The following is a 19155-nucleotide window of genomic DNA, read 5'->3' on the forward strand; positions in this document are numbered from 1 at the left end:
ATTCCCATCTCTTTCAGAATTTTCCACAGTTTATTGTGATCCACACAGTCAAAGGCTTTGGCATAGTCAATAAAGCAGAAATAGATGTTTTTCTGAAACTCTCTTGCTTTTTCCATGATCCAGCGGATATTGGCAATTTGATCTCTGGTTCCTCTGCCTTTTCTAAAACCAGCTTGAACATCTGGAAGTTTATGGTTCACGTACTGCTGAAGCCTGGCTTGCAGAATTTTGAGCGTTACTTTACTAGCATGTGAGATGAGTGCAGTTGTGTGGTAGTTTGAGCATTCTTTGGCATTGCCTTTCTTTGGGACTGGAATGAAAACTGACCTTTTCCAGTCCTGTGGCCACTGCTGAGTTTTCCAAATGTGCTGGCATATTGAGTGCAGCACTTTCACAGCATCATCTTTCAGGATTTGAAATAGCTCAACTGGAATTTAGTGTGATTTTGTTTTATTCTTTTATTAAAACTTGATGGTATCATCATATTTAATAATTATATGCCTTTGTCCAACTTAGTTGAAATTCCCAAGTGAAAAATTCATTTAAACAGATTTTCTTCCACTGACATTTTCCAGTTTATGCTTCTCTATCCCTAAAATTTTTATTTGTATTAATTTAAGTTTTATAGGGCAAAGTATACTCTTCTGTTTGTCACTGAAATACTATGGTCCAAGGAAGATTTATCATAAAACTATTGAAGTTTAGACTTCAGAGTCTCTCACTTACATAGGCTTCATTTTTTAAAAAGAAAATCCTCAAAATTATAAATGCCTGAGACTGGACAAAACCTGCATGGATGTGGTGGTATTCATGCCCTTGTCTAATCCTTTCCCCTTGAGTGTGGGCAGGACCTGTGACTGCTTCTAATCAGTAGAATATGAAAAAGGCAATGGGCTGTTCCTCCTGTGATTATATTACATTATATAACCCTCTTGCTAGCAGACTTCATGAGTCTCTCTCCTCTTCTGGTTTTGAAGATGTAAGCTGCTATGACTTCTACAGCTATAAGGAAATGAATTCTGTACTAAAAGCTGGAAGCTGATCCTTTCCCATCTGAACCTTCAAATGAGAATCCAGCCCCAGCAAATACCTTGATTGCAAACTAATAGAGGACTGAGTTAAGCCATATCCAGACTCCTGACCCACAGAAATGTGGGTGGCTTTAAACCACTAAAATTGTGGTTTAAATTTAAACCACAGTTTAAATGTAAATTGTAATGCATTTAGACAGCTAGTAGTGGATCTCACTGAAACAAATACAATCACTGTTGCTATGCATTATGAATTCTTAGTATTGAATATATTGTTACATTGTTCTTTAGTGTTTTGAACTTGGTATCAGTGTAATAAAGTAATAATTTAGGCTTAATGACTGCCAGATAAATAAAAACAATCTAATCCTTTAATGATGATATGTATTTAATTTGCTCTCCTCACTTAGCTTCTATAAATCCATGAAAACAGACTGCTAAAGACTTAGGTACTTAGAATTTTTAAAAATATTTTTGAAAAGTTTCACACAGAAAAAGTAGAGAAGATAATAGCTATTCTTGTACTCACTATCTGGATATAATACATGTTAAGATTTTATAATTTTTAAAGCAAATTATAATAGGCACAGTGCTACTCTGTTACTCTCTCCATGTGCTCTGGAGAACAATGTATATTCTCCTTTGGGATAGAATGCTTTTTGTATATTAAGGTCTTCTGATCTAATGTGTTATTTAAATTCACTGTTTCCATATTGATTTTCTGTATGTGAAGTGAAGTAAAAGTGTTAGTTGCTCAGTCATGTCCAAGTCTTTGTGACCCCATGACTGTAGCCCACCAGGCTCTTCCTGTTAATATTTGCTTTATATACCTTTGTTGTGTTCCTCTGTGGGATGCATATACATTTATAAATGTTGCATCTTCTTGTTGGGTTGACCCTTTTATCATTATATAATGGCCTTTGTCTTGTATTATGGTCTTTGTTCTAAAGTCTCTTTTGTCTAATACGAGTATAACTACTGCAGCCCTCTTTTCCATTTACATGGAATACCTTTTTTCCATCCTTCACTTTCAGTCTGTGTATATCCTGTTTTCTGACGTAAATCTCCTGTAGGCAGCAAGCAGATGTCTTCTTTTTTTTTATCCATTCACACCCTCTACATCTTCTAATTGGTAAATTTAGTCCATTTACATTTAAAAAGTAATCATTAATTGTTGTGTGTGTGCCTGCGTGCTAAGTCACTTCAGTTGTTCCAGGTCTGACTCTTTGTGACCTGATTGCCTGTAGCTTGCCAGACTCCTATGGTCATGGGATTTTCCAGGCAAAAATACTGGAGTAGGTTGCCATGCCCTCCTCTAGGGTGTCTTCCTTATCCAGGGATTGAATCTGTGTCTCCTATGTCTCTTGCATTGGTAGGCAGGTTTTTTATCAATAGTGCCACCTGGGAAGGCTTAACCTTCATACTACCTTTATAATTGATTAATCCACCTCATTTACTTTAAATCTCACCTTTTTGGTGAGATTTATTCTTTTTTAGTACCCTTTCTTTTCAGCTAAGTCCCTTTAACATTTCCTTTAAGGCCAGTTTAGTGATGATGAACTTTTTTCTTGCTCTTCCTTTTTTGGAGAACTCTTTTGTTTTCTTCAGTTCTGAATAACTTTGTTGAATATTCTTGGGTGGAAATTTTTTCTTTCAGCATTTTGAATATTCTGTCCCATTCTCTTCTGGTCTGCAGAGTTTCTGCTGAAAAATCTGGTTGTAGTCCTTTGTGCATAACAAATTGTTTTCTCTTGATTCTTTTAAGATTCTTTCCTTGTCTTAAACATTTGACATTTTAATTATAGTGTATCTTGGTGTGGTACTCTGGGTTAATCTTACTTGGAATCCTCTGGTTTTCCTGAATCTGAATATATGTTTCCTGTCCTGAGTTAGGGAAGTTTTCAGCCATTATTTCTTCAATTTATTTTTCTGGGCTTTTCTCTCTTCTCTTTCAAGGAAACCTGTTTTTTTTCTGCTTTGTTTTGATGGGTTCCATTGTCTTTTCTTTGAGGTCACTGACCCTTACTTCTTCATCTAGACTGTTGTTGAACCCCTTTAGTGTATTTTTCAGTTCAATTATTGTATTTTTCAGCTCTGTGACTTCAGTCAGTCAGTTCAGTCACTCAGTCTTGTCTGACTCTTTGTGACCCCATGGACTGTAGCACACCAGGCTTCCCTGTCCATCACCAACTCCCGGAGCCTACTCAAACTCATCTCCATCATGTCAGTGATGCCATCCAGCCATCTCATCCTCTGTCATCCCCTTCTCCTCCTGCCTTCAATCTTTCCCAGCATAAGGGTCTTTTCCAATGAATTGGTTCTTCACATCAGATGGCCAAAGTGTTGGAGTTTCAGCTTCAACATCAGTCTTTCCAATGAATATTCAGGACTGAGTTCCTTTAGGATGGATTGGTTGGGTCTTCTTGAAGCCCAAGGGACTCTCAAGAGTCTTCTCCAAAGCATAGTTCAAAAGCATGAATTCTTCAGTGCTTGGCTTTCTTTATAGTCGAGCTCTCACATCCATACATAACTACTGGAAAAACCATAGCTTTGACTAGATGAAACTTGTTGATAAAGAAATGTCTCTGCTTTTTAATATGCTGTCTAGGTTGGTCATAGCTTTTCTCCAAGGAGTAAGCATCTTTTAATATCATGGTTGCAGTCACCATCTGCAGTGATTTTGGAGCCCAAGAAAATAAAGTCTCTCACTGTTTCCATTGTTTCCCCATCTATTTGCCATGAAGTGATGGGACCGGATGCCATGATCTTAATTTTCTGAAAGTTGAGTTTTAAGCCAACTTCTTCACTCTCCTCTCTCACTTTCATCAAGAGGCTCTTTAGTTCTTCTTTGCTTTCTGCCATCAGGGTGGTGTCATCTGCATATCTGAGGTTATTGATATTTCTCCTGGCAATCTTGATTCCAGCTTGTGCTTCTTCCAGCCCAGCGTTTCTCATGATGTACTCTGCATATAAGTTAAATAAGCAGGGTGACTATAATATACAGCCTTGATATACTTCTTTTCCTATGTGGAACCAGTCTGTTGTTCCATGTCCAGTTCTAACTGTTGCTTCTTGACCTGCATACAGATTTCTCAGGAGGCAGGTAATGCCGGGAGCCGGCATATTGCATATTGAGTGCAGCACTTTCCACAGCATCATCTTTCAGGATCTGGAATAGCTCAACTGGAATTCTGTCACTGCCGGGAGCCAGCGTGAGGAACTCCGCCCATGACAAAGGTCATGAGGAAGGAGGCTCGGCATACGCAAAGGCAGGATCGAGCCTCAGGAGTCCCCTGGAAATTCTCAAGCATCTACCCCCCAGACCAGAGTCTGCCTACTTTCTGCTTTGTGCTTTCACCTACACCTCTGACTTTATGGGGGCTGTCCCCCACTACCTCTCTCTGAAAAAAAGAGTTAGCTTACAGCTCCAGTTAATAATTCCTGGGTGTGACAGTGTTTAACCTACAAACTCCTTTGGAAATCCTCTAGCCTGCCTAAATAGGTTTTTCCGGTCACATGTGATTGTTCAGAGCCTCCCAACTGTGAGAGGCAGGAGATGTTCTAAACTGTCTAAACACAGATTCTTTTGAGTAGTTAAAAGATTGATTAGAAATTGTATTGGTGAAGGGTTTTTCACTTGTTGAGCCATTGTTTGCTGCTAAGTCTCCATGCTCCTTACCTACTGTGTCCTTGGCAGTGTATTGATTGATATAATGGGTGTATAGAAATGTAAAATGCAGCTTTGTCCAATGCTTTTTTGGAGGCTGGTGCCTGACTTTGGAATAATCACCTTTAGAGAAAAATAAGTTTCTTAAAATGTTAACAGGCCTCCGGGCCAGAAGATGATGTAAATCACCTGAACCTTTGCATATGATAAGTTTGAAAGCCTGGCTTCAATTAGAACCAGGAACTGCTGTCCTTGCATGACTCCACCCCTTCCCCCATTATCCTCTATGCACAACTTAAGGTATAAAACTACTTTGGAAAATAAAGTACGCCCCTTTTTTTGTTCACCGAAATTTGGTCTCCCCATGTTGTTCTTTCTTTCACCTTCTGGCTGAATTTTTCCTCTGAGGCGGGGAAGCTCGTCAAGCCTACTAATTTTGCCTGGGCTTCTAAGAGGCCTTAGTGTCTCCTCTCCTTCGGGAGAACGGGCGGACGCTTGCGGCCTTCGTAGGTGACGTTAATTCCCTGCTTTGGAATTTTATTCAGCCTCTTTTCTTCACTGAATTTTCCTACTGAGCTATCCTTATTTCAGCCGCTTTTCTCCACTGAATTTCCTCACTGAGCTATCCTCATTCTATTACTCTTTATATCCTTAATTAACGTTTAATTAAGCAGTTGTTTCCTGACCCTCGTCTACGCCGTCTCTCCTTTGAATACCCTGGATCAGCTGGGGCTGGACCCTGGCAAGGTAAGGTGGTCTGGTATTCCCATCTCTTGAAGAATTTTCCATAGTTTGTTGTGATCCACACAGTCAAAGAGTTTGACATAGTCAATAAAGGAAAAGTAGGTGGTTTTTTTGGAACTCTCTTGCTTTTTCGATAATACAGCAGATGTTGGCAATTTGATCTCTGGTTCCTCTGCCTTTTCTAAATCCAGCTTGAACATCTGGAAGTTCATGGTTTACATACCAATGAAGCCTGGCTTGGAGAATTTTGAGCATTACTTTACTAGTGTGTGAGATGAATGCAACTGTGCAATAGTTTGAGCATTCTTTGGTGTTGCCTTTCTTTGGGATTGGAATGAAAGCTGACCTTTTCCAGTCCTGTGGCTACTGCTGAGTTTTCCATATTTGCTGGCATATTGAGTGCAGCACTTTCAGAGCATCATCTTTTAGGATTTGAAATAATTCCATCATGTCCCCTAGCTTTGTCCATCGTGATGCTTCCTAAGGCCTACTTGACTTCGCACTCCAGAATGTCTGGCTCTAGGTGAGTGAGCACCATCGTGTTTATCTGGGTCATGAAGATCTTTTTTGTACAGTTCTTCTGTGTCTTCTTGCCACCTCTTCTTAATATCTTCTGCTTCTGTTAGGTCCATACCATTTCTGCCCTTTATTGTGCTCATCTTTGCATGAAATGTTCCCTTGGTGTATCTAATTTTTTTGAAGAGATCTCTATCTAGTTTTTCCCATTCTATTGTTTTTCTCTATTTCTTTGCGTTGATCACTGAGAAAGGCTTTCTTATCTCTCCTTGCTATACTTTGGAACTCTGCATTCAAATGGGTGTTTCTTTCCTTTTCTCCTTTGCCTTTAGCTTCTCTTATTCTCTCAGCTATTTGTAAGGCCTCATCAGACAGCTGTTTTGCCTGTTTGCATTTCTTTTTCTTGGGGATGGTCTTGATCACTGCCTCCTGTACAATGTCATGAACCTCCATCCATAGTTCTTCAGGCACTCTGTATCAGATCTAATCCCTTAAATCTATGTGACTTCAGTTTGTTACTTATATTTTCTTTCTCTTTGTTGAAGTTCTCGCTGTATTCATCGATTCTTCTGATTTGGTGAGAATCTCTATAGCCATTACTCTGAACTCTTTTTCAGGTAAATTATTTATCTCCAATTTATTAAGATTTTTCCTGAGAATTTATTTTATTTGAAGTGTAGTCCTCTGTTTTCTTCATTCTTATTGACTTTCTGTTTTGGTTTCTATGTATTAGATGAAATAGCCATGTCTCCATGTCTTGAAATAGTGGCCTCATGTAGGAAATACACCTTGTTGTTCAACCCTGCCCTAAATCTTGGTTGCCTCTCAAATCTTTGTGATTGTCAAAGCAGCCTATTATGTTTTTAATACCTCCAAGTATTTGAAGCTGTGCTAAGACCTGTCAGTCCAAAGGGGAGCATCTCAGTCAGAACCTAATTTTAGGCTGATTGAAAGCCAGACTCTCAGGAAGCAGTTCTTAAAATATTCAGATATATGAGACTACAAGTATATGTCCCATGGGCTACCAGAGACAGGTGATCTGGAGTTGTTCCTGCATGGTAGTCACGATAATTGAGGCCCCCGCTAGTGTGTAAACTCACTTCTGGGAGGTAATAGTGAGCTGTGGAGCCTGAGCTCCTGGGTCTGTTGCCTCTTGATGTGCCCTGGAGGTGGTAGCTGTTTAAGAACACTTTTCCTATTGGTTATAGTCCTGTGGGCTCCATGGGCATAGCTCGGCCTGACACATGATCCCAGGCCATGTAGAGGTGTCTCCTGGCAGCAGCTGCAAAATTTGGGGTACCAGACAAGTTCTTAACTCTTGTTTGGGAGATACCCACAGCTAGAGCAAGGCAGAGATGAGCACTTCCTGAGAGTACTTCCTTAGGCCACTAGACATGTGTCAAACCAGAAACCTTCCTCTCAGGCCAAAGCTCCTGAACAAGCAAATGGACCTCTTTCACAGAGACAGTGGGCGTGTATTTCAGTCTGCTGTCTGTGTAATGCCTTTAGGGGTAGTAGCCAGCCAAAAGCTGTCTCTTTGATCTTTACAGCCCCATGGAACCAGGAACTCAAGCTCCCTTTGGCCTCCAGAGCCAGATGATCAAAAGGCATTCCCTGGGTAGTAGCTTTAAAAATTAGGGCACCAGAAGCATGTAAGGCCTCTCTTCTGGGAGATACTGATACTCTGGAGTGTGGCAGAGGTGATCACTGGCTGTAATGGGTCAAAGGGAGGGCCCCCAAATAGTGCCTGACAGCTAGGGCAAGCAGAGGAAGAGTCTAAAGATGGTGTCCACCAATCTCTGTCCCTGGAGAGTGCTCCAGCAGGCTCTTAATGTGTGCGTTAAATTAGATGCCTGCCTCTCAGGCCAACCCTTTAATACATGCAAATGAACCTCTTTCCCTTAAAGTCTGAGTGTGATCAGCTGCGTCTGAGCTATGTTTCTGCATGGGTGAGTCCAGTGCACAAACCCTTTAAGAGCCATTTCTCATATCACTACACTCTTGTGGGTCTTGTGGACACAAACCTTGCCAGTTTTCAAATCTAGATTTTGGGGGGGTGGGGGTGGCGTGGGGCTCATCCCTTAGGACCAGGTCTTAAAGTTGGGATGCCCAATGTGAGATTCAAAACCTTTGCTTTTCAAGGAAATGCTTCAGATTTTGAGTTTCAGATTTTGGGTTGTGGGTTTTAGGCTGCTGTGCCAGGAGTGAGGTTTTAGACAAGATTGTTATCTCAGCCTCTCTACCCACTTTAATGTGGCTATCTTCTCCTTTGTCCAATATGTTGTTATTGCTCTGCCAAAGGAAATTTTCAGAGGAAATTGTTTCACATGTATCAGTCATTTAGAAGAAATTGCTCCAAATTTAGATGTGTCCATGGGAAGAGGTTCAGCATCTTCCTCATCTTAAGCCAGAACTCCCTATATTCTTAACTGATCTTGAAGGTGGATATAGACCAGTTTCCTCATTTTTCTGAGATAAAAGAATTACTGTCTTGGATTAGACTGTCCACCTAGCATACTTAGGGAAGTGCATCATCTTCCAATGTTGAATATATAATGTAGTGTCTGTTTTTAGTAAATATCTATGATTTTTTTCATTAAATCTGACTCTTATTAGAAAGACATTTTCCCCAGCTTTTTGAAAGATACTCTTTAAACTTACTACGTATTCTGGAAAATCATTATTCTTTATTTGTCCTAAATTACTTCCATTTCCCAACAATCTCTATTAAATCTACTAAGTCAGCCAAATCACCATCAATAATGAATATATTAATTTATACTTTTACATTCTTGCATAAAAGGATTACTTTTGCCAGCAGTCGATATTCCAGCTTTTAATTTTTTGCTAGTCTGATTGGTGAGAACAACTCTCTGATTTACTAATAAAGTTGAACATTTTTTTACTGGCCATTTGTCTTTTCCTGTAAATTATTTGCTCATCTTTTTATCAAAATGTTTATTTCTTATTGATTGGGCAGAAGTCTTTAAATATTTGATATATTAATCTCTAGTCTTATACAGGTTATAAACATTTTCTGTCAGTATGTTAATTATATTTTAGTTTTGTTTATGATGGCTTTTCCTGTGTAAATTGCTGTTTGTGGAAGTTAAATTTATTATTGTTTTCTTTTTAACATGCTTTGATTATTTTCCGGGAAACTTTCACTACCCCAAGTTTATAGACATGATCTCACATATTTTCTTCTAACACATCTATAATTTGCTTTTCAGCATTTACTTCTCTAATCCATCTATAATTTATGCTTGCATATAACCTCATATTTTTCCAAATGGCTAACCATTTTCCATTATAATTTATAATCATTCCTCCATTGATTTGAAATAACACCTTTTTTACTGAATGTTGTTCAGTTGCTCAGTCATGTTCAACTCTTTGTGACTCCATGGACTGCAGCGCAACATGCTTCCCTGTCCATCACCAGCTCGCAGAGCCTCCTCAAACTCATGTCCATTGAGTCTGTGATACCATCCAACCATCTCATCCTTTGTCACCCCCTTCTCCTCCTCCCCTCAGTTTTCCCCAGCATCAGGGTCTTTTCCAGTAAGCCCATCAGGTGGCCAAAATATTGGAGCTTCAGCTTCAGCATCATCCTTCCAATGAATGTTCAAGGTTGATTTCCTTTAGGATTGACTGGTTGGATCTCCTTGCTATCCAAGGGACTCTCAAGAATCTTCTCCAACACCACAATTCAAAAGCATCAATCCTTCAGTGCTCAATTTTCTTTATGGTCCAACTTTCACATGCATACATGACTACTGGAAAAACCAAAGCTCTGACTATACTAGGCTGTCTTTTATAAATGGTTTTATGTCTACTCTAATCTGTTCTACCAGACCAACTGACCTGCCTCTTGAGAAACGTATATGCAGGTCAGGAAGCAACAGTTAGAACTGGACATGGAACAACAGACTGGTTCCAAATAGGAAAAGGAATACATCAAGGCTGTATATTGTCACTCTGCTTATTTACCTTATATGCAGAGTACATCATGAGAAACGCTGGGCTGGAAGAAGCACAAGCTGGCATCAAGATTGCCGGGAGAAATATCAATAACCTCAGATATGCAGATGACACCACCCTGATGGCAGAAAGTGAAGAAGAACTAAAGAGCGTCTTGATGAAAGTGAAAGAGGAGAGTGAAAAAGTTGGCTTAAAGCTCAACATTTAGAAAACTAAGATCATGGCATCTAGTCCCATCACTTCATAGCAAATAGATGGGGAAACAGTGGAAACAGTGTCAACTTTATTTTTCTGGGCTCCAAAATCACTGCAGATGGTGATTGCAGCCATGAAATTAAAAGATGCTTACTCCTTGGAAGGAAAGTTATGACCAACCTAGATAGCATATTAAAAAACAGAAACATTACTTTGTCAACAAAGGTCCATCTACTCAAGGCTGTGGTTTTTCTAGTGGTCATGTATAGATATGAGAGTTGGACTATAAAGAAAGCTGAGTGCCGAAGAATTGATGCTTTTGAACTGTGGTGTTGGAAAAGACTCTTGAGAGTCCCCTGGGCTGCAAGGAGATCCAACCAGTCCATCCTAAAGGAGATCAGTCCTGGGTGTTCATTGGAAGAACTGATGTTGAAGCTGAAACCCCAATACTTTGGCCACCTGATGCGAAGAGCTGACTCATTTGAAAAGACCCTGATCCTGGGAAAGGTTGAGGGCAGGAGGAGAAGGGGATGACAGAGGATGAGATGGTTAGATGGCATCACCGACTCAATGGACATGGGTTTGGGTGGACTCCGGAAGTTGGTGATGGACAGGGAGGCCTGGCGTGCTGCAGTTCATGGGGTCTCAAAGAGTCAGACAAGACTGAGCGACTGAGCTGAACTGAATCTTTTCTACTGTCCTGTTTTGCTTTTCCTATTCCAACACCACATTACTTTGGTTTCTACAGATACATATAATATGTTCATATCTAAGTATGTAATATTATGTATCCTCTTGATTAGACATACGTAATTTGTGTCATCTCCTTACTAATTTTCAGTGCCTCCCTTTCTCTGTTTTATACCTAATGTTAGATATAAAATATTCTTATTATTAATGTATGTCCATGTATAAGCAACTTACAAGGCTCAGACTAGGGTGAAATAAGTTAGGTGCCTAGGAAACAAAATATTATAAGAGGAATGGTTATTTTTAGGGTCATGATATGCCATACTCTAGTCCTGACACTGTTTTTTACAATAGCTGAAGTATCATTTAATTTCTAGCAAAGAAACTGTGTGATTTCTGGAGGACCAGATATCTTGAATTACTTCTTAGCATTGTAAGTTTTGTCAGCATGGCTTTTAAGTGCTAAGAGAACAATATATAAAGCATGGTGAATAAAAACCAAGAAAAGAGAATGTTTCAAGAAGAAGAGAATTGTCAGCTGCTAAGATTTCAAGAAGAATAAGGTCTGAGAGGTGTCTGTTGGATGAATTCTAGGAAAAATTCTTTCCATCTCACTTAGCCATCCCTACTTTTCTGATCCTATTGCCTCCACCTAAGAAAACACTCCAACTAGCTCCTGTTCTGGTATCTTCTCTTGCTAGTTGTCTAATTGTGGAATTGTCTTTTGAAATATCTTTCTTAAACAGAAAAATATTATTCCTCCCTTCTAGCTGCTGTTAAAATTGAATTTTAAGCTGGATTTTCTTTCAATTATACAATGTTTGTGTAAATTTTAAGTATGTTACCATTTAAATTTTTCTCTATGTATAAATATTTAACATTATCCTTAAGTAATGTCCATATTTGCATTTATATTGGATATTGGATTTTTTACCTTCTAAACTAGTACCAAATGATGATGATGTGATACGTCATATTATTAAACTAAGAGAAAAACTTGGTTGGCAAACAGTATTACCACAGCACAATTTGGAATACAGATGTTTCAAAACTGCAACTCAGAAGATACTTCTAAAGGTATTATTCTATTTTGTTCAGTTTTTAGTATAAAAATTAAAATTTAAAAGCTATATGTAAATCTTTGTTTCCTTCATTTTAGATATTCTGTCAAAATTAGACATCATTACATTAATCAAATTGCAATCGTTGTTTTATAGTAATTGTTTACAAAAAATGTTTGGTGTAACTTCATTTCACTTATTTAAAGACTGATGAACAGATAAGACATCTCCCTGAAATTTGAATCTACTCTTGTGTTCCTGTTGATTAGTTTTTTGTGATTTACAAAGAAATCCTGATGTATTAATACTTTGTAGCGTTCTATCCTTCTTACTCTCCTACTCCTGGTACTGATTTTCTGTCTCCTCTTTTTTCTTACCTTTTGTATTTTTTTCTTACCCAGCAGCCTCCTCAGAGAGATTTTATCTTGTCCAAGGTCACATGACTGAAGGTCGAAGCTATGATTAGAAGTAAGAGCTTCCTCCTGTGACCTCCTTTATGACAGGTGATCTAAGATGGAATAGGATCATCTCTTCCTACTTTTAGTTCAGGAATTCTCAAAGTGCAACCCCCAGGCAAGCAGCATCAGAAACAGCTTTCAGAATATTAGAAACATGTATTTTCATCTTCACCCTTGACCTTCTGAATCTAAAACTCTAAAGTTGGAGCCCAGACATTTGTATTTTATTAAGCTTTCTGGGTGATTCTGATGCACAGTTGAGAACCACTGTTCTAGACCAAGGGTCAGCAAAATTTATTTGGAAAGACGCAGATAATAAATATTTTAAGCTTTTCAGACTATATGATTTCTGTTCTAGTTACTTAATTCTGTCATTATAGTGGAACAGTAGTGATAGTGTATAAAATGAGTATGGCTGAAAAAAAATTATTTAAGAATTGGACATCTGGACTTAGCCATAGTTTTCTGGTCTCTGCTCTAGAATGTTCCCATGAGGATAAATGGTCTTTTGATTATTATTCAGAGGCAGCATTAATGTAAAATACATGCATGATGGAATCAGATTCACCTAGTTTTGAATCTCTATACACTCACTATGTTATTTTGGGCAAGTTCCTAACTTCCCTGAGCTTTAGTATCTTGGACCTTGAAGTGGAGATAGTAGTGCTTACTGTAGAGAGCTATGAAAATTCAATGAGATAATGCGTGTGGCATGGTATCTGGCAGATAGTGGGCATGGTAGTTTAAAAAAACATAGCTGTGCATGAGTTTACTATCATAAGCTCTCTATGGACTCTCTAATAGGATATGTTTCATTTGTATGTGGAGAAAGGATTGAGAATATAAAAAGTAACACTTGTTTTTAATTGAAAAAGAATAATTGGAACATATTATTATTCTGCTTCTGTAATTAGATTATTTAATTACATATATGATCCACCTAGAATAATTTTATCTACACTAAATTTCTAGTAATCTTAACTTTTTGGAGATGTAATTTAGAGTAGAAATGCCTCAAGTAGTCAAATAACTATAACAAAGTTCATGTAATATATAAGTCATTACCCAGAGTTTATTATTTCATTTTATTTACAGTTTTTAAGGTTGTTTATTAAGGTTTTTAAGAGCAGATTATATCAGATGTCAAAATAAGAAAAAAAAAAAACAGCTGAGACAGTTGAGAAGAACAGTGTCTTCAAGGAAGAAAAACCTGTTTTAAATTAAAACTGAATCCAAGATTTTAAATTACAGTAGTTAGAAATTGTTCCGTTACTAAATGCTTTTTATAATAAAATTTAGCTTTTAAAAAAGACTGATTGACTTTGATGTAGAATTTTTGTCAGCAAAGTTAAAAGTTTTAAAACGGAAATAAATACATTTCTTTTAAAACTTTTTCTTAATGTAGAATGAATGATTTCTCAATAATGCCAGGTAAGTTAGGAAGTGATGTTTAGTATATTGCAATAGCTCAGAATGTGGATTTAGAATCAGAGTTGCATTCAAATCCTTACTTTGCTACTTCTGACTTTATGACTTTTCTCAAATTACCTAACTTTTCAAAATAATTAATTTCTGTATCAATTTAAATGAGATTAAAATTATCAAGCTTTAATCTTAAATTTAAGAGATGTGAAAACTAGGTGTATCATCAAGTTCTTCAGGTTAATAAGCATATGTTAGTAAGTATATAGATCAATTCTCATGGATGTTTTATCACCACATTATAAGAATGAAAATTAAATACCTTCAATCTTTAAGAAGAGTGATTTTATTGAGCTTTGCATAGACACAATTTCATGTTAGCTTCATTCAGTGATACTATTCTTTTGTATTTATTTATTTTTAATTTGACGATAATTACTTCACAGTACTGTGGTAGTTTCTGCCGTACATCAGAATGAATCAACTATAGGTATACATGTGTCCCCTCCCTGTTAAACACCCCCCCACTTCCTTTCCCACACCATCCATCGAGGTTGTCACAGAGCATTGACTTTGGGTTCCCTTCTTATTTTAATCTATGTTAAAATTGTTTCAGCTTATTGAGTAATCTGTTTAACCATTTTATTACTTAATTTGGTCAAGTTAATTACATTTTTTTCAACCTCAGGAACCTTTGAAGGATGATGGAGAATTTATATATTGCCTCCTTCGAAAAAATTCTAAAGCTCTTTATAATCCATATGATCTTTACGTAGTGTCTGCCCACAGAGCTAGACATTGCAAAGAATTTTGGATTATTACTGCTTCATTTATCTCAAAGGTAATATTTACAAGGATTTTTAAAAATTTCAGAATCATAATGGAAAAATCATTCATTTTATAACATAATTAGACAAATTCATCTTTTGGGGTTTCAGACAAACCTGGTCATTTGAGTAACAGTTTATGTTTAAGAGCCTCCTTGAGAGAGTTATTTAATAGTGACTTTTTTTTCTTTTTTGTAGAATTTTATGTTTGAGGATTCAATTTTAAGAATTTTTTTTACCTCTCAGGTGCTTTTTTAATATTTAGTGTAATTTATTAAAAGAAGAAGTAGAAAACAGGCATTTGCTGGCATAGTAAGTATTGTAATAATAAAAGTAGAGTGTTTTCTCAGATTTTTCAGAAACTTCATTCCCAGATCTAGAAATTTCCCTATTATACTCTCAGAGAAAACTTTGATATTTACCACAAGTTGTAAGTACACAATTAATTTGTTTCCATCATTTGTTTAATGTCTATCTGACTTTTTCTGCCCTTTCATTCTCCTAACTAAACTCTTACATGTACATGGGCAGGACCGTATCTAAATGAAGTAGTAGACTGTGCAGATACGGAAATACCTCAAACATGTATGATCAACTGAAAGTGGAATGAACAACTTCTATATAAATAAAAAACATGCATATAAATGCATATGTGCTGATATAGGCAACTTTTATTTATGAAACAAATTTAAGAAAATATTACATTTAGATGGGGGAGAAATACTCTTGGGAAGAGAGGAAGCATATCTTGTTTTTTGAATGTCAAAATGGGATTATCTAGAGATTGGGATTATTATGCACTTAGAAACTGTTGTATCCATGTAGTTAAAATTAAGTTCATAAATATTTTATAGAAAATGTAAAAATTATGAGATTTAAAGTAATAGTTATTTGTGAGGGGAAATCAAGTTTGAGTGTAGATGAAGTGGCAGAGGTCAGTTATAGAAAAAGCTTACTATAAAGTCAACTAGCTATGAGCCAAATACAACTTTTTGTAATTTCTTGAATATAGTGCATGGTTTTTTAAGAAAGTTGAGTCATGTTTTGTCCTTTATATATGTAGGTTACTAAAATAGGTGGTGAAGAAGAAATAGAACTTATACCTACTTTGGAATGGCTACTAGAAAGAAGATGTTACTATTTATTACAGCAATTCAAGATATTTTCCAATTTTCGGTGAGATGAATGAATGTGAAACCAATTATTTGTAGTGTGATCCTAGTGAAATTGCAATTGCCTGGATAACATCTGGGTTCTACTACAGTAATACAATATACATGGGGAATTATAGAGGAAATAGCGTATATCATAACAATTTTTTAGATAAGAGAAATGTACTCATTTAAGTATTAAAACTCTTAACCTTTTTGGATAAATAAGAAAAAGATATTTTATATTCAAGCAAACTTAAATTATAATTAACTTACCTTTTGGTTTTCATGCATTTATTCATTAAATGAATATTTATGAAGCTGGGAATAATGTATTGAACAAACCAAGCAATTGTCTTACTCTCAAAATAATGTAGATTATAGTGTGTATTTGTGTTAGTCGCTCAGTCATGTATGACTCTTTGTGACTCCATGGACTGTAGCCCTCTGGGCTCTTCTTCGATGGAATTCTCCAGACAAGAATACTGGAGTGAGTTGTCATTCCTTTCCCCACGGGATCTTCCCAACTGATGGATCCAACCTGGGTCTCCCACATTGCAGGCAAATTCTTTACTGTCTGAGTCACCAGGGAAGCCCAGATTATAGTGCATGAGAAATAATAAAAAGAACACATGAAAACATAACATGTCAGGTGGAAATGAAATGATATGAAGGAAAGTAAAATTAGGGAGGTGGGGAGCTTTTTAATTTAAGGTCATTTAAAAATTTATCTAGTTACAAGTTACATTTGGCATTGCCCTTCTTTGGGATTGGAATGAAAACTAACCTTTTCCAGTCCTGTGGCCACTGCTGAGTTTTCCAAATTTGCTGGCATATTGAGTGCAGCACTTCAGCAGCAGCATCTTTTAGAATTTGAAATAGCTCAGCTGGAATTCCATCACCTCCACCAGCTTTGTTTGTAGTAGTGCTTCCTAAGGCCCACTTGACTTCACACTCCAGGATGTCTGGCTCTAGGTGAGTGATCACACCATCGTGATTATCTGGGTCATGCTCTTTTATGTATAGTTCTGTGTATTGTTGCCACCTCTTCTCAATATCTTCTGCTTCTGTTAGGTCCATACCATCTCTCTCCTTTATTGTGCCCATCTTTGCATGAAATGTTCCCTTGTATCTCTAATTTTCTTCAAGTGTTCTCTAGTCTTTCCATTTCTATTGTTTTTCTATTTCTTTGATATTGTTCACTTAGGATAGCTTTCTTGTCTCTCCTTGCTGTTCTTCGGAACACTGCATTTAAATGGGTATATCTTTCCTTTTCTCCTTTGCCCTTAGCTTCTCTTCTTTTCTCAGCTAATTGTAAGGCCTCCTCAGGCGACCGTTTTGCATTTCTTTATCTTGAGGATGGTTTTGATCACAGCCTCCTGTGCATTGTTACGAACCTCTGTCCATAGTTCTTCAGGCACTCTGTCTGTCAGATCTAATCCCTTGAATCTATTTGTCACTTCAACTGTATAATCATAAGGGATTTGATTTAGGTCATACCTGAATGGCTTGGTGGTTTTCCCTACTTACTTCAGTTGTAGTCTGAATTTTGCAATTAGGAATTCATGATCTGAGCACAGTCAGCTCCCGGTCTTGTTTTTGCTGACTGTATAGAGCTTCTCCATCTTCGGCTGCAAAGAATATAATCAGTCTGATTTTGGTATTGACCATCTGGTGATGTCCATGTGTAGAGTCTTCTCTTGTGTTGTTGGAAGAGAGTGTCTGCTATGACCAGTGCGTTCTCTTAGCAAAACTCTGTTAGCCTTTGCCCTGCTTCATTTTGTACTCCAAGGCCAAACTTTCCTGTTACTTCAGGTATCTCTTGACTTCCTGCTTTTGCATTCCAGTCCCCTATGATGAAAAGGACATCTTTTTTTTGGTGTTAGTTCTAGAAGATCTTATAGGTCTTCACAGAACTGTTCAGCTTCTTCAACATTAGTGGTTGGGGCATAGACTTAAATTACTGTGATATTGAATGATTTGCCGTGGAAATGAACAGAGATCATTCTGTCATTTTTAAGATTGCACCCAAGTACTGTATTTTGGACTCTCTTATTGACTCTGAGGGCTTCTCCATTTCTTCTAAGGGATTCTTGCCCACAGTAGTAGATATAATGGTCACCTAAATTAAATTCACCCTTTGCGGTCCATTTTAATTCACTGATTCCTAAAATGTCAGTCCTCACTCTTGCCATCTCCTGTTTGACTATTTCCAGTTTACCTTGATTCATGCATATAACATTGGAGGTTCCTATGCAATATGTTCTTTACAGCATCTGATTTTACTTACACCACCAAACACATCCACAACTGGTCGTTGTTTTGGCTTTGGCTCAGCATTTTCATTCCTTCTGGAGCTGTTTTTCTGCTCTTCTCCAGTAGCATATTGGGCACCTACCAACTTGGGGAGTTCATCTTTCAGTGTCATATCTTTTTGCCTTTTCATACTGTTCATGGGGTTCTCAAGACAAGAATGCTGAAGTAGTTTGCCATTCCCTTCTCCAGGGATAGCTCCAGTGATAGCTTGGAAGAAAGGCTATGACAAACCTGCTGCATGCAAAGTCACTTCAGTCATGTACAACTCTCTGCAACTCTATGGACTGTAGCCCACCAGGCTTCTCCATCCATAGGATTCTCCAGGCAAGAATACTGAAGTAGGTTGCCATTTCCTTCTTCAGGGTATTGTCCCAACCCAGGGATTGAACCTGGGTCTCCTGCATTGCAAGCAGATTCTTTATGGTGTGAGCCACCAGGGAAGCTCCATGACAAACCTAGACAGCGTATGAAAAAGCAGATATTTTACTTTGGCAACAAAAGTCTGTATAGTCAAAGCTATGGTTTTTCCAGTAGTCATGTATGGATGTGAGAGTTGGACCATCAAGAAGGCTGAGCGCTGAAGAATTGATGCTTTCGAACTGTGGTGTTGGAGAAGACTCTTGAGAGTAAAGGAGATCAAACCAGTCAATCCTAAAGGAGATCAACCCTGAATATTCATTGGAAGCACTGTAGCTAAGCTGAAGTTTCAATAATTTAACCACCTGATGAGAAGAGCCAGCTTATTGGAAAAGACCCTAATGCTGGGAAAGATAGAAGGCAGGAGGAGAAGGGAGCGACAGAGGACAAGATGGTTGGATGGCATCACCGACTCAATGGACATGAGTTTGAGTAAACTCTGGCAGATGTGAAGGACAGGGAAGCCCGGCATGCTGCAGTCCATGGGATCGCAAATAGTCAGAAACAACTAAGTGACTGAGCAACAACTAGTTACATTAAATTATGTATTACATTACATGATATCAGGATTCCTGAGGCTCTTTGAACAGAGTAGTACGACTTTCACAAAGTAGTCCCAGAATGCTGATTTTTCAGTGTGTATACCCAGTTTTATAAAATTTGTTTTATCTTTAAT

General features: G+C 37.6%; 1 protein-coding gene across 1 annotated transcript in view; it reads left to right on the forward strand.

The window, feature by feature from the left end:
• Positions 1-19155, forward strand: part of DNAH14 (dynein axonemal heavy chain 14) — a 440851-nt gene that overhangs the window by 76223 nt on the left and 345473 nt on the right. The window contains exons 6-8 of the mRNA XM_055583763.1: positions 11774-11904; positions 14457-14609; positions 15659-15771. Coding sequence (XP_055439738.1) covers positions 11774-11904; positions 14457-14609; positions 15659-15771 — 397 coding nt within the window. The remainder of the gene's footprint in view (positions 1-11773; positions 11905-14456; positions 14610-15658; positions 15772-19155) is intronic.

The sequence above is a fragment of the Bubalus kerabau genome, chromosome 5 (assembly GCF_029407905.1).
Source record: "Bubalus kerabau isolate K-KA32 ecotype Philippines breed swamp buffalo chromosome 5, PCC_UOA_SB_1v2, whole genome shotgun sequence".
NCBI lineage: Eukaryota > Metazoa > Chordata > Mammalia > Artiodactyla > Bovidae > Bubalus > Bubalus kerabau.